This window comes from Oncorhynchus mykiss, chromosome 8 (assembly GCF_013265735.2).
Source record: "Oncorhynchus mykiss isolate Arlee chromosome 8, USDA_OmykA_1.1, whole genome shotgun sequence".
NCBI classification, from domain to species: domain Eukaryota; kingdom Metazoa; phylum Chordata; class Actinopteri; order Salmoniformes; family Salmonidae; genus Oncorhynchus; species Oncorhynchus mykiss.
This window is the reverse complement of record NC_048572.1, coordinates 36,063,537-36,079,292: the sequence shown is the minus strand read 5'-3', so window position 1 is coordinate 36,079,292 and position 15,756 is coordinate 36,063,537. Positions and strand designations below refer to the sequence as shown.

The window sequence follows — 15,756 nt, the reverse complement described above, 5'->3', positions numbered from 1 at the left end:
TTAAAAAAACTGCTGCCTGTCAAATATTGCGTGCTATAGCTTGGAAAATAAATACACGTGACTCTGGAGAACAACATAAAGAAGTTAAATCCCCTTTGTGTTTTGTTTCCTTGAGTATCGCGATGCCCGGTATCGTCCCGGCCCTAGTATAGTCCAGCTTATTGATGAATCTCCTGTCTTCTCCCTAGCCATCGTGGACGCCCTGTCGGACCCAAAGAAGTTCCTGTCCATAGCAGAGAAGAGAGCGGACCAGATGAGAGCTCTGGGGATTGAAACGGTACTGACACCTGTTTGATCCATCACTATTGATTCTGTTAGCCTCGTACTGTATACCCACTGTAGTCAGCTGTTCCATTCTTGGCTACAGCGCACACAGTACATCGTCACTGTGTGGGATATGTCTTATGTTGGCGTATGTTGAATTGCTTTGGCTACTGGTTTAGTAGCTACCGAGCTCTGTCACTTGTAAGGTCCCTGGATAAGAAAATGTTCTTAGGGGTGAGTTAGGTGAAAAGGTCAAATATCACTCAATCTTGACATCTATATGGAAATGCAATAATGTGACTTTTTTGCAAAGTGCGTGAGAAAGATTTCCATCCATGGTCCTGAGACGCTCTCTCTGCCCCTCCCTCCCTCCCTCTCTCTGCCTCTCCCCCCCCCCCCCCCCCCTCCCTCCCTCCCTCCCTCCCTCTTTCCCTCCCTCCCTCCCTCTCTCTCCTCCTCCCCCTCTCTCTCCTCCTCCTCCTCCCTCTCTCCTCCCCCTCCCTCTCTCTCCCCCTCCCTCCCTCTCTCCCCCTCCCTCCCTCTCTCTCCTCCTCCCCCTCCCTCTCTCTCCTCCTCCCCCTCCCTCTCTCTCCTCCTCCCCCTCCCTCTCTCTCCCCCTCCCCCTCCCTCTCTCTCCTCCTCCTCCTCCCTCTCTCTCCTCCCCCTCCCTCTCTCTCCTCCTCCCCCTCCCTCTCTCTCCTCCTCCCCCTCCCGCTCTCCAGAGTGACATAGCGGACGTGCCAAACGAGAGTTCGAAGAACGACAAGAAAGGGAAGGTGAACGCCAACGTGAAGACCAACGTCACGCCACAGACCAGCTCGGACCCGGCTCAGTCCTCTAAGTCTGCCCAGAACAACACCACGGAGACCAAGAAGGGTACGACACACACACACAGATACACACATACATACACACACATGCACACACACAATCTGAGACCTAGCATTGGTACAATTGAGACGTTTTCCATTTCTCTCTCTTGTAGATACAAACACCCTCGTGCCGCATGTGAACATTGATGACTTGAAACAGATGAAGGTAAGACTAGCTCACCTCTAATCATAACCGTCACAGTTCCTGTGGTTTCCACCACACCTTTCCCAGTGGTTCTGCGGTTTGTTAGTTTCTCATCAGCTCGTGGTCCTGCAGGAGAAACAGAGGGGGGGAGGGCAGCACTGTCATTCCTCACACAGTCTGTGTCTTTTAGCCTGCTGTCCTTTTGATTTAGCCAGTTCAGTCTGGCTCCAATAATCCGTTTTTCCTCTCCTCAGACGTACCTTAAACTGACTAAGAAGCAGCAGAAAGATCTGAACTCTTTAAAGAAGAAGCACGCCAAGGTGGGTTGATGTTTTAGGAAGCTCTTCTGTTGACAGATCCCAGAGCGAAGACCAGGACAGATCGTTCATTCTGAGGTCCACACATTGATGGAGAGAGAGAGGTCCTTTCTTTTCATCATTCACTGTTGCCTGACCCCTGCCCCCACAAACACACACACATTCATACACGTACACACGCACACACACAGCATCATGTAGCCTAAGATGGACAGTGTTTCTCTTTGGTCTCACCAGAGACTTGCTAAGATGACTCCCCCCCTCACACACACACACACACACACACACACACACACACACACACACACACACTAGCTAGACTTCAATCACTAATACCTCTGTCCTTGTGAAATCCTGTGTTTAAAAAATATATATTTTGGTTCGTACACAAAAGAGATGAACTCTTGTAGGGCTTACCATAGCAACCAGTCTGCCGTCTTTGCCTGTTCTGTTGCATAACAGTTATGACACTGACTGATGTTTTACAACACATGTACCCAGTAGTTTAATATGCTGTACTGATGTTGTGTTAGTCCTCAGCTATATGGTCTGGCTGACTGCAATGCTAAATGACTTGATTAAGAAAGGCTGGGCCAAGCTATCTCAGTTCTGATATCGTCATTAATATGTGGCGTTTCGTCTCAGGACTGCACCATCATGCAGAAGTCCCACTGCAGCCAGGTGGACAAGATGATCGCTCTGCACGACAAGGAGAAGCAGACACAGGAGAAGCTGCTGGAGAAGGCCATCAAGAAACGAGGGTAAATATCAGGACCTGAAAGACCAGTCAATCAGTCAGTCAGTCAACCAATCAATGAAAATGAAAGGCTGAAAGAGACATTGAAGTTAAACATTCGTTCTGGGATATCTAGCACCAGCACAACGCCATTAGGCATGAATTATTCTCTCATGGACAGACTATGTAAATTGAGTAACAGACCAAATCCCGTGAGTTTTTTTTGTTCTGGGTTCAACCGAGATCAGTTGTGGATATGTTCTACCATGTCTCACCTACCATGTGTTCTACCATGTCTCACCTACCATGTGTTCTACCATGTCTCACCTACCATGTGTTCTACCATGTCTCACCTAGCTAACAAGTATCTTTCTGTCGTCCCTACAGAGAAAACAACTGTCTAGAGTTGAAGAAGGAGACTGAGAGTAAAGTGGAGAACCTGACCACAGACCACAAGGCCAAGGTAACCGTGCAATGTCCGTCGTACAAACATCTGAGAGAGCAGTGGAAGAAAGTGATTCAGTTTCACTCTAGTTCTCATCTCATTGGAATGTACAGTGCCTTGCGAAAGTATTCGGCCCCCTTGAACTTTGCGACCTTTTGCCACATTTCAGGCTTCAAACATAAAGATATAAAACTGTATTTTTTTGTGAAGATTCAACAACAAGTGGGACACAATCATGAAGTGGAACGACATTTATTGGATATTTCAAACTTTTTTAACAAATCAAAAACTGAAAAATTGGGCGTGCAAAATTATTCAGCCCCCTTAAGTTAATACTTTGTAGTGCCACCTTTTGCTGCGATTACAGCTGGAAGTCGCTTGGGGTATGTCTCTATCAGTTTTGCACATCGAGAGACTGACATTTTTTCCCATTCCTCCTTGCAAAACAGCTCGAGCTCAGTGAGGTTGGATGGAGAGCATTTGTGAACAGCAGTTTTCAGTTCTTTCCACAGATTCTCGATTTGATTCAGGTCTGGACTTTGACTTGGCCATTCTAACACCTGGATATGTTTATTTTTGAACCATTCCATTGTAGATTTTGCTTTATGTTTTGGATCATTGTCTTGTTGGAAGACAAATCTCCGTCCCAGTCTCAGGTCTTTTGCAGACTCCATCAGGTTTTCTTCCAGAATGGCCCTGTATTTGGCTCCATCCATCTTCAAATCAATTTTAACCATCTTCCCTGTCCCTGCTGAAGAAAAGCAGGCCCAAACCATGATGCTGCCACCACCATGTTTGACAGTGGGGATAGTGTGTTCAGGGTGATGAGCTGTGTTGCTTTTACGCCAAACATAATGTTTTGCATTGTTGCCAAAAAGTTCAATTTTGGTTTCATCTGACCAGAGCACCTTCTTCCACATGTTTGGTGTGTCTCCCAGGTGGCTTGTGGCAAACTTTAAACAACACTTTTTATGGATATCTTTAAGAAATGCCTTTCTTCTTGCCACTCTTCCATAAAGGCCAGATTTGTGCAATATACGACTGATTGTTGTCCTATGGACAGAGTCTCCCACCCTAGCTGTAGATCTCTGCAGTTCATCCAGAGTGATCATGGGCCTCTTGGCTGCATCTCTGATCAGTCTTCTCCTTGTATGAGCTGAAAGTTTAGAGGGACGGCCAGGTCTTGGTAGATTTGCAGTGGTCTGATACTCCTTCCATTTCAATATTATCGCTTGCACAGTGCTCCTTGGGATGTTTAAAGCTTGGGAAATCTTTTTGTATCCAAATCCGGCTTTAAACTTCTTCACAACAGTATCTCGGACCTGCCTGGTGTGTTCCTTGTTCTTCATGATGCTCTCTGCGCTTTTAACGTACCTCTGAGACTATCACAGTGCAGGTGCATTTATACGGAGTCTTGATTACACACAGGTGGATTGTATTTATCATCATTAGTCATTTAGGTCAACATTGGATCATTCAGAGATCCTCACTGAACTTCTGGAGAGAGTTTGCTGCACTGAAAGTAAAGGGGCTGAATAATTTTGCACACCCAATTTTTCAGTTTTTGATTTGTTAAAAAAGTTTGAACTATCCAATAAATGTCGTTCCACTTCATGATTGTGTCCCACTTGTTGTTGATTCTTCACAAAAAAATACAGTTTTATATCTTTATGTTTGAAGCCTGAAATGTGGCAAAAGGTTGCAAAGTTCAAGGGGGCCGAATACTTTCGCAAGGCACTGTATATGATTGTACTGCTGGGTTTATGTTGTTGGACATCACAGTGTAGCGCACTAAAGGAGTGTTTAGTGTGTAGTGTTTAAGTAACGTGTTTATTACAGGAGAAGGACATTACAGCCTAGCACACTAAGGAGCGGTCAGAGGTGATATAATGTATACGTGTTTAGGGTGTAAGTGTGTATCCTGTGGCCTACAGGTGAAGGACATCACAGCCCAACACACTAAGGAGTGGTCAGAGATGATCAACTCCCACAGCAGTATTGAGCAGGATATGAAGGACATCCACGTGGTCCAGCAGTGTGAAAACCTCAAGAAACTACTGAGTGGAGTCCAGGAACAACAGACTCTCTCGCTCAAACTGATCCACGAACGGTGAGAGAGAGAGAGAGAGAGAGAGACGCGCACACGCATGTGCAAGGCACACAAAGTAAACACTGAATCTCAAACTGGTCCACGAACTGTAGCACACAGCCAGAACAACTGACCCTACTGCTCAAACCGGGAAATTCTGAGATTTGGCTTGGGACACCACGCATGCATTATGTTATAGGCGTGATGTCCCTGAATGTCCTTGAGTGTCTTAATTATCTGACATGTGAACCCATCTTGGGCACTTTGAGCTGGGAGTTTGCCCTGTCAGGTGTACTTGATGAGGGTTCCTTACCAGGCCTTGCTTTGTTGTCTCATTCCCTCTCAGGCAGAGCAAGGAGATGCGGGCCAACCAGGCCAAGACGTCCATGGAGAACAGCAAGGCCATCAGCCAGGACAAGACCATCAAGAACAAGGCCGAGAGGGAAAGGTGGGGTCACGCTGCAGTGCCAACTAATCACTCACTGACTTACCACTGGGTTGGGGGGTTATTTCAACTGACTTATTTCCTTCTATGAACTGTAACTCAGTAAAAATCTTTGACATTGTTGCATGTTGCGTTTATATTTTTGTTCATTGTACTTTGTATCCCTCGTTTACTCAAGCGTTTCCATTATTTTGGGCAAATACCTGTGGGTTATGTCAGGATGAATATATACTATGTAGGTCTTACGCATCCCCCATGAACACCCCTTAAAGATGGAGTCCTTAACGGTGAACCTGCCACGTCCTGGTGTGATATTACAACAACAAAGAAGTTAAAGCAAACAACCAACACAGTTTTTTTCTTCTCCCTCGGACATCATTGCACACGCGATACAACAGCAGCATATGTACTGCAGTCTTCTTCTTCTTCTTTTTTGTTGCCCAACGCTCCTCCAGTGCTCCCCACCTCTGCTTTGTCAACAAAACAAGAACAACTGCCGTGGGGCGGACAGTGGCGATGTTTCCCCCTACTGCGGGTTCCATCTTTAATATCCCTTTACTGCAGGGAGCTAAATCAGGGTCACACAAAGTGTTTCTTGGTAGTCTTAAACACATCTACTTTGAAAACAAAGTATACACCTCACACACATGGTTATGGGCTTAAAAAAAGAAGACACATGTACCACGTCAGATATAGAGTTGAAATGTATTCAATTATGAGTTGGCATTCCAATATTACACTTTATATACATCACAGAAGACTGAGATCTAACAAAAGCGTTTTCTGCGTTTAAAAAAGTATGTTTATTAATTATGAAATTATAAAATGTGTTAATAATATTCCACCCATGAGGCCACTAGAGGGCGATGTGGTCATTTGACTGCAGGAAAGGGCCTACACTGTATCTGTACTTCTTGATGAATTATTATAATCTTATAATCTCACTCTCGTTCTCTTCACAGGAGAGTTAGAGAGTTGAACAGCAGCAACACCAAAAAGTTCCTTGAGGAGAGGAAAAGGGTTGGTGTTCTATCTTCTACTAATTCTAATGCTGTGACACTGTCGAGGTGAATCAACTAAGGCCTTAGCCTTGTAATTGTTTGCGTAGCCGATACATGTTGATGTAAATTTCTCTTAGTCCTCTCTCTATCTTTCTCCTCTCTCCATCTCTTGCTCCACAAGCTTCCAACATACCTAAATTCCCTCTTGAAAAAAAAAAAGGAGTTACCAAAACCGTTTGCAGGGTTGGTTAACTCTTGAGGTGCCGCTTGTCTCCACAAAGTTTGGTAAATCTGCCTTTAGTTTTATTTTTTTATATTTAATTTTAGGGGATTTTACCCCCTTTTTCTCCTCAATTTCGATCTTGTCTCATCGCTGCAACACCCCAACGGGCTCGGGAGGCGAAGGTCGAGTCAAGCGTCCCCCGAAACATGACCGGCCAAACCGCGCAACTTAACACCCGCCTGCTTAACCCGGAAGCCAGCCGCACCAAAGTGTCGGAAGAAACATTGTTCAACTGATGACCGCCGTCAGCCTGCAGGCGTCCGGCCCGCCACAAGGAGTCGCTAGAGCGCGATGAGCCAAGTAAAGCCCCCCTCCCCCCGCCAAACCCTCCCCTAATCATGACGACGCTGGGCCAATTGTGTGCCACCCTATGGGACTCCCGATCAAGGCCTTTAGTTTTTATGCACCACGGTTGTGGAACACTTTACAAAACAAATTACACCTGGATTCCCTGGCAGTTTAGAACCCTATTGTTAAATGAGTTCACTGAAGTGTGTTATTGTTTCAATTGACTATTATTACTTGTAATAACCTGATGTAATGTATTTATAGCTGTCTTGTAGTTTTTTATATTTCTGCTGTTGCTGTATTGATGTAATTTGTGTCCTCGGGGCACCGTTGTAAATGAGACACTGGTCTCAATTCGGTTCCCCTGAATAAATAAAAGTCAGTAAAATAATAAATCAAATCTTTTTCCTCCCTCCATATTTGTCCTGCCTCCCTCCCTCCCTCCATCTCTAGTTGGCTATGAAGCATCAGAAGGAGATGGAGACACTGGAAAAGTCTCAGAAAGAACAGCTAGAGGAACTGGACAAGTTCAATGAGCAGGTAACTCACCGCTGATTTAGGATCAGATTAGCACACAAATAAATCATAGTTGCATTGTTTGTCGTCATTTCGTCATGGCCTGTACATGTATGTTACATGTATGTTCTCTCTCATCCCTTTTATAATATGATTTGCTTGTTTTTTGCACAGCTTTTGAAATCACATCATGCCAATAAACAGTGTCAAGGTAGGCGCTTCCATCCGTCCCATCTTCCTAACCTCTGACCCCTCTTTCTCATCTTCTCCTTCCCTCTTTTCATCCACCATCCCTCTCTCAATGTACCCTTCTCCAATCAAGTGGTTCCTCCTCTAAAAGTTGCGTCATACTGCAGCACACCTTGCGGGCTGCTGCAGAATTCTATGGCACGTTATTTAATTGTCAGCCCTTTTTAACATTAATGCTAGTTAGTGCTAGTTTGACCACCAGAGGGCATCTTTGAGAAGCATTTAAAAGTCTTCAATATTGGCATTACTATAGAATGTAAAACCTTTTTTGTAAGAACAAAGTATATGGGATTGATTTTAAGAAATTTTATCTGAATTAATTTGATTAATATTAAGGTGTTTCTATTACAGGAAAAACTAAACCATCAGGGTTTCCGTTAGGATGGAACGGAAAATATGGCGCAGTACAACGTGCCGGTCGGGAGGAGGCTACAGTACTAAGAGCATAAGAGGATTGGATGATTCTAAATTAACCTCTGGGATTGTTCGGGATGCTAGCATCCCACCTCGCCAACAGCCAGTGAAATTGCAGGGCGCCAAAATTCAAAACAATTACAATTCCTCAACTATACAAGTATTTTACACCATTTTAAAGAGACACTTCTCATTAATCCAACTTTTCGGCGAAAGCAGAACATACCATTATGTTAGGTCAGCAACTAGTCACAGAAAGCATTCAGCCATTTTCCAACCAAAGAGAGGTGTCACAAAAAGCAGAAAGATAGATCAAATTAATCACTAACCTTTGACGATCTTCATCAGATGACACTCGCAGGACTCAATGTTACACAATAGATGAATGTTTTGTTCGATCGAGTTCATATTTCTATCCAAAAACCTCAGTTTACATTGGCGCCGTGTTCAGAAATGCCTCCAAAACATCTGAAGAAATTGTAGAGAGCCACATCATAACAGAAATACTCATAATAAACTTTGATGAAAGTTGATGTTTTGCATAGAATTAAAGATAAACTTGTTCTTAATGCAACCGCTGTATCAGATTTCAAAAAAGCTTTACGGCAAAAGCACAATATTCAGTCATCTGAGAACCGGTTCAGCCACAAAAGCAAGCCATACAGTTACCCGCCAAGTTGTGGAGTCAACAAAAGTCACAAATAGCATTATAAATCTTCACTTACCTTTGCTGATCTTCGTCGGAATGCACTCCCAGGACTCCCCCTTCCATAAGAAATGTTTGTTTTGTTCGATTACGTCCATATTTATGCCCAAATACATCCGTTTTGTTTGCACGTTTAGTTCACTTTTCCAAAGGCACAATGCGCGAGCGCAAAATCCAGACGAAAAGTCAAGAGTTCCATTACAGTTTGTAGAAACATGTCAAACGGTGTTTACAATCAATCCTTGGGGTCTTTTTATAATAAATATTCAATAATATTCCAACCGGACAATAGCGTATTCATTACAGAGGAAATGACATTACAGAGTAAACAACTGATTGGCCTCAGCCTAGTCCACTTGTTGAAACAGCTCTTATTCGACACCCTTCCACAATAGAAGCCTCAAACAACTTTCTAAAGACTGTTGACATCTGCTCTAAGCCTTGGGAAGTGCAATCTGGCCCCATAGACACAGCATATTGGATAGGCAATCACGTAAATGAAACTACAAACCTCAGATTTCCCACTTCCTGGTTGGATTTGTCTCAGGTTTTCGCCTGCCATATGAGTTCTGTTATACTCAGACATCATTCAAACAGTTTTAGAAACTTCAGAGTGTTTTCTATCCAATACTACTACTAATATGCATATATTAGCATCTGGGACAGAGAAGGAGGCAGTTTACTCTGGGCACCTTATTCATCCAAGCTACTCAATACTGCCCCCCTGTCACCAAGAAGTTAATATCTAAGGGGTATTTTTTTGTTGTAGCAAATGTGGTCTGTGAGAATATCTAAGGGGCTTTAATGTAATTGTAAATTAATGAATAGTAATAATAATCGCTTTGGTAAAAAAATATATGTATATTTTCGAGATTATTTGGTTTTCATTTAACCTAGAGTGAGCGAGGAAAAAGTCCATTCTTGAACATGGGATGAGACATTCTCACTAATTTGTGTATAAGCCAGTTTGTTATTCAGAATTATTTATTTCTGTTTTTAGAGGGAGAGAAACCAAAAACCTCCCCATGGGTCACCCGGTGGCGGCCCCACGGGTATCGAACCAGTATCTGTAGCAACGCAGTTTGTGTGTCTTAGACCGTGTCTTAGACCGCTGCACCACTCCGTTAGGAAAATATGGCGTTTTACAACGTGACGGTCGGGAGTAGGCTATAGTTCTAAGAGCATAACATTTCCACACCCTAATTGTAGTGTAACGAATACCCAAACGGAGTATTGAAAATCAAAATCTCATTGATTTATCAAGACCAGTCCCCATGCTTGTTTCAGAGCAGCGCGAAACAATGCTGAAATACTTATTGCTTCAAATCCTGTTGCTTCTAACTTCAATGTTTTTTTAAATAAATAAGACCCACACCACTTTTAACAGCACATTACTCAACACTAGTGAGACTAACTTCGCCTACGGTAGGCCTACAGTATATCTAAAAATATTTTTTTAAATGACGTGACCTCGCCAATAATTACATTGTTACATTCTAAATTAAAGCCGCCTCGTGGGTCTCCCGGTGGCGGCCGGCACGGGTTTTGAACCAGCGTCTCTAGCAACGCAGTTTGCTCTGCGATGCAGTGTTTTAGACCGCTGCACCACTCGGAAGGCCCCATCCACAAAGCTTTTAATCTTGATCAATTGCCTTGCACAATGTATCAAACTACAGAGAGGTGTTGTAAAGGTATATTGTCCTGCTAATAGCCCATGATGGGCTATTATAATACTTTATATATTGTCCAGGTCAGGATAACCAAAACATTTCTTTATTAAAGCCTATCAAAAAGAATGTTTGTACTTTTTTATTTTGGTCCAAAGCCATGAATGAGTGAGTCACTCAGCTTTATGTAGGTGCCGGGATATGTGACTGTGCCATCAACTTGATTATATATAATGATATTTTGGAGATTATTTAATATTCATAAAAACAAAAGTGAGCGATTGTAATCTGAATAAAGGGCAAAATAATATTTGTAAAGGCCAAAACATTTATTAATGTTTTTAGAGGGCGAGAAACGCTGTGCCAATTGTGTGCCGCCCTATGGGACTCCCAATCAATGTGATACATAATAATAATAATAATTGCCCCCCCTTCCACATGTTAAAGGTTCCAATTGATAGCCAACCTAACTAAGAAATGCATTTGAAATTAGAATTCTCCCTCGAATAGCCCTGCTAATAGCCATAATGGCGCTGTAAAACGTGACCGTGTGATTTGAAAGAGTATTTTCCAGTAAGCAACAATTTGTTTACCTTCATTAGCCTACTTTGTTCCAATATTTCTGTCATTCAGTGATATTTATTCCCATAGTAATTCGCTATGGATCCGTAAGGAAATAAACATCTGCATTTTGAAAGAGTATTTTAATCATTATTTTATTAACGAAAGCATAAAGATGCTGATGAAGAAACACTACAGTACATGCAGTATATGCTTCATCTGACATTTTGCGGTTGCATGAGGTCGCCCACACGCATTTCAAACATTTGGATAATAAAGCATTTAAAGCATTTTGAAGATAGAAGCCACCTGCATTTGTTTATTAGGCATCTCTGCAGTCTGACAATTAATAGTTATATTGTATTAGTTTGAATGTGCAGATAGACCCAAAGAACAGGGAACGTTTCCCTAGTCAGTGCATACAGCTGGAGAACTGCAAGGCAATCCCATTGTGCACCACTCGGGAGCCTTGACCAATATATATTGTCCTAGTAGAAATGTTGTTTGCAGAATTTACAGCCTGCTACGCTTGTGAAAAACAGGGTTCATAATAAATCTTTGAGAATATCTAAGGGGCTCTTATATAATTCTAAATTAATTAATAATAATAGCTTAGTAGTAGGCTGCAGTACTACAGTAAGAACAAAATAATCCTAACATTTCCACACCCTAATTGTAGTCTAAGTTTCTCTTAGAATAAAAACCTTAGTGTAACAACATTTTTAGTAGGAACAAAACAACAAGTGTATTTTTAGAGACACAGTAGCGCCTTGGGACCCAAAAGCATAATCAGTGCTCTAGCTCCCCCTTGCGCTGGTCTGGAGCAATGAAGTAGTGACGCAGGGTACCGTACTAAACCACAAATGACCTCTAAGTCCTGCAGAAAAACTTTTAGTTGAGCAACCACTGTAACACCCTGCTCCAATACTAATGATGCTTTCTTCCTTTCGACCTTTCTTGAAGTGACCACAGATCTAGTGTGTGTCATTGGATATGACACACACAGGATATGACCCCCCCCCCCCCCACTTTGCTTTGATTGGTCAACTTTTTCAACTCCAGTTTCCCTATTTCTGTTGAATCTGATGGTATCTGCTCTGTTTAGTTCAAGTGGATTCGCTGCAGGTCCTTTCTACCTACAGATGATATGTTATTCTATGAGAGAGAGGGAGAAAAAGAGAGAGGGGGGGGAGAAAGAGAGAGAGAGAGAGCTCGTCTTTGTTTTAACATGCAGCACTCAGGGTGTCAGCAGTCAGTTCTGTCTACATGAGTCATTGATCATTATGATGAGTCATGGGAGCATTAAAAAGCACAACGACCCAGGAGACGTTCCATTGCGACTAATCACTGCGAGTCTTCCTGACACCTGGATATCATGTCACATTATGCTGCAACACTAGGACAGGACAGGAAGTGTTCATTTGGGACCGGACCTAGGTAATGTAGTTGTACTGTTAGTGTAGTCTCCATCAAGAAATGACTGTACTGCTGTAGTACACTGTCGAATCCTGTACCTGCCTTTGGTAGGAGTCTGTGTGTGGATTCTTGCATTGGGAGGTGTGTGTGTAACAGTTTGTGTGTGTAACAGTGTGTGTGTGTTGGTTCCCTCCAGGCCAAGGACATCCAGCAGATGGTGAAGCTGGAGGAGGAGATGGACCGCAGACCAGCCACAGTGGTTTAACCACTCCCACCACCTGAGACACACACAGAAACACACACACACACACTGCCCAGACCAGCCACAGTGGTCTGAACACCCCCACTAGCACCTGAGACACACACACAGACACTGCCCTCTCAAACAACTGACACAGAGACCCAGACACACTCACACACCCCACTACACACACACACACCCTAGATTCCGCCTTTCATCCTCAACTGGCAATATTGTCATAGTTCATAATTCTCTATCCCTGTATTATCTCCCTCTGCAATGAACCACTTCCTACACAGGGTCTGTCCTCCCATCTCTGACCACTCTCGCAGTTACAGAGTTATCCCACGTGCTATTCCCAAACCTTGCCCTCCTTCACTCCAACCACTGAAAACCCCACTCTGAGACATCCCCAGCTCCCCTGTGCTGCGGAGCCATTGGTGCAGACCAGTGATTGACAGTAAGACGAGCGACTGCTTTTGGAAGGTGGACGGGACATCCGAAACATTGAGAGACACAACCAACCTTCATCCTTTCCATTTTTCCACCACTCTACCATTCCCGGATCTGCTTTTTATACACCTCCATCCATCTTTTTTTTAAATCTGTTTTTAATGGAAGCAATGTTTGCAGATATTATCAAAGTCACTGTACACATACATAACGATACAGACAACACACCTTACACACACGTACTATCACGTCTGCTCTTTCTGTTGTCATGACGGCTCAAACCGAAGTTAACAGATCATGTTTTCTGTTCAAACTCTTTTAAGACTTTTATTTTGTATTTTTAATGGTACCGGGTATCAATAACAGCACCAGAATATGGGACGGGGAAAATACCTATATATTAGTTATGAATTTTATGTCAGCACAAAATATGTGAATTATACTGTATGCTACACAAGAGTTGAAGTAATGTCCTGAGCACTTTATATGTGGTAGGCCATCATAACCGAATTGGAAAATGTAGCAGTGCACTAGGTTTCTCTGTGTTTTGATAAGAATGTAAAAAAAAAAAACAACAACAACAAAAAAAAAGATGAAGACAAACGTTGGATGAACGGTGTTCGGAGAAAAACCCCAAACCCAACGTCAGGTAGTCCTTAACACTGCGGCTTGTCCTTCATGCACACTTTTTATTTCATCAGAATGTGTATTATATGATTTCTCCCCCCCCCCCCAACCCCAAGAAACCTAAAGCCTACACCTGAGATTCTCACACCGCCAGAAGTGTATGCAGGGGGTATGACTGTATCGACCAGTTTTTCCTTCACTGGCCTCTCTAGCCACTTCAGAAATAACCAGTTAATGTATTGTACTTGTCAATGGCAAACGTAATAAGTTTTCATAAACTCCCAACGTGGACCTATTTTCAACAATCTATACACTACAATGTGTTTTCATAGACCCTTTGACTCCCGATAAGTACAGCAGCCTAATGTAAGTGAAACACCCATCTAGCTCTGCTTATTCCTCAGTAATGAAAACATTGTTTAAAATGGTGTGCGCTCTGAGATGCACTTCTGACTGTACCTCAGCTGCAATATAATCCCTGTACTGTTCTTGCCTGTGCCATAGCCAGGGCGATTAGGTATGGTAATAACAGGCTTATTACACGCTTATTACATGGTTTTTACATGCTTATTAATTCCCTTTACTGGCCTCTGAGCTAGCTGGCGACACATCCCTTAGCAGCTCAGAACAGTATGTTGTGCGGGCCTTTCTAGTTGATTTAATTTCAAATCAGATATTCCTGTGCCGTGTTATCGGTGATGAAGCATAGCTGTGTAGAAAAGCACTTCATTGGCTATCGGAGTGAATATCAAAACAGACCATGTCAGGACAGGAAGTACTAGTTTGTTGTTGTTTCTGGTTTTGTAGAGACAGTAAGGATGGACTTAACAGACGTTCATAGCTCGCTGTGTCTCAGCCATGATGACACAATGGAGTTGGATGAAGTTGCGCCTAACATCTGATCTAGGGTCAGATATAGTTTCATCCCACTTATGGTGAACGTTAGATTTGGGTAAAGGGTAGCCTAACCTCTGGCAGTGACAGTATTGGACAGGCGGCCATTTTAGTGAGAGGTGCATTGTGGGAGCGTTGTTATGAAGTAATCATGGGTACTGTAGTTTGTGTGCATATACTGTGTACACAGACAGACAAATGTGTGGTCAGGCATTCATACTGCATGGCATTACACTCGCAAAGATTGACCAAAACAGATATTACACAAAATACACAATAAGTGACAACAACCCCTACGGATTTTTGTACTTTTAAACGTTCTGCTGTATAATTCTGCTGTAGTTTTACTCAACTGGTGTAGAGAGAGTATTGTATATATGGGAATGTATGTAGTTAATTACTTTTGACCAAAAAGGTGTTCACCGGTGACCCTGTCAATCAAGGGCTGGGGAATAGTGCACTTCTGTTGGTTTCTGGGAAAGACAATTATCAACCCCTGTCCTCTTTCTTTTCCTCTCGTCTTTTCTGTTTCAGTCCATTTCATTATCTCTCGCTCTCTCTCTAGCACCTCACACTACATGGAACGAACCCTCTCGCCACATATCTAGTGCAGAATTACGAGTTTAAAAAAAATGTAAAAGTGCTTTTATATTTTATTCCATTGCTTTCATATGTGCCACTCAATGTCTGCTAGGACGTTTAAATTATTTTACGAATGATAAATGCCAAAATAAGGGGTTATTTATATAAAGGTATATAAATATATATATATTATATATTAAATATAGTGTGTAGTTTAAGACGATATGTTTTTTGCACTAGTTGAATGTTTCTGTTATGTGTGACCTGTACGACATGTAACCTCTTGCTCTCTAGTTTGTTGAGAAAGCAGATTCTTTTCGCTGAACAATGTCGCCTTTTCATTTCCTTTACGATTTGTATATCCTCTTTTTTTTTCTATTTTGACTGTAGCTTTGTCGACATACAGACCATCCTGTGAGTGTTTTTGTATTTATATCGTAGGCCTACTGTCGAACTTATAGCAATGAAAATACTGTTGTTACCCTGTTCCTTTAATACTGTTTTATAGTATGTGTACCAATAAACTATCCAGGTGTAAAATAAAA

At 42.5% G+C, this 15,756-nt stretch overlaps 1 protein-coding gene across 8 annotated transcripts in view; it reads left to right on the top strand.

Moving 5' to 3' along the window:
* The window catches only part of LOC110529235 (1-phosphatidylinositol 4,5-bisphosphate phosphodiesterase beta-4), a 142,944-nt gene extending 127,188 nt beyond the window's left edge, over positions 1 to 15,756 (top strand). For 7 of the 8 annotated variants that reach the window (XM_036985407.1, XM_036985409.1, XM_036985405.1 and 4 more), the window contains 12 exons: positions 189 to 277; positions 987 to 1,140; positions 1,250 to 1,302; positions 1,536 to 1,601; positions 2,244 to 2,359; positions 2,722 to 2,797; positions 4,714 to 4,889; positions 5,215 to 5,316; positions 6,276 to 6,333; positions 7,339 to 7,425; positions 7,576 to 7,612; positions 12,611 to 15,756. In XM_036985407.1, coding sequence (XP_036841302.1) covers positions 189 to 277; positions 987 to 1,140; positions 1,250 to 1,302; positions 1,536 to 1,601; positions 2,244 to 2,359; positions 2,722 to 2,797; positions 4,714 to 4,889; positions 5,215 to 5,316; positions 6,276 to 6,333; positions 7,339 to 7,425; positions 7,576 to 7,612; positions 12,611 to 12,696 — 1,100 coding nt within the window. In that variant the 3' untranslated portion in view covers positions 12,697 to 15,756. The remainder of the gene's footprint in view (positions 1 to 188; positions 278 to 986; positions 1,141 to 1,249; positions 1,303 to 1,535; positions 1,602 to 2,243; positions 2,360 to 2,721; positions 2,798 to 4,713; positions 4,890 to 5,214; positions 5,317 to 6,275; positions 6,334 to 7,338; positions 7,426 to 7,575; positions 7,613 to 12,610) is intronic. The other variant, XM_036985412.1, reaches the window with a different exon arrangement.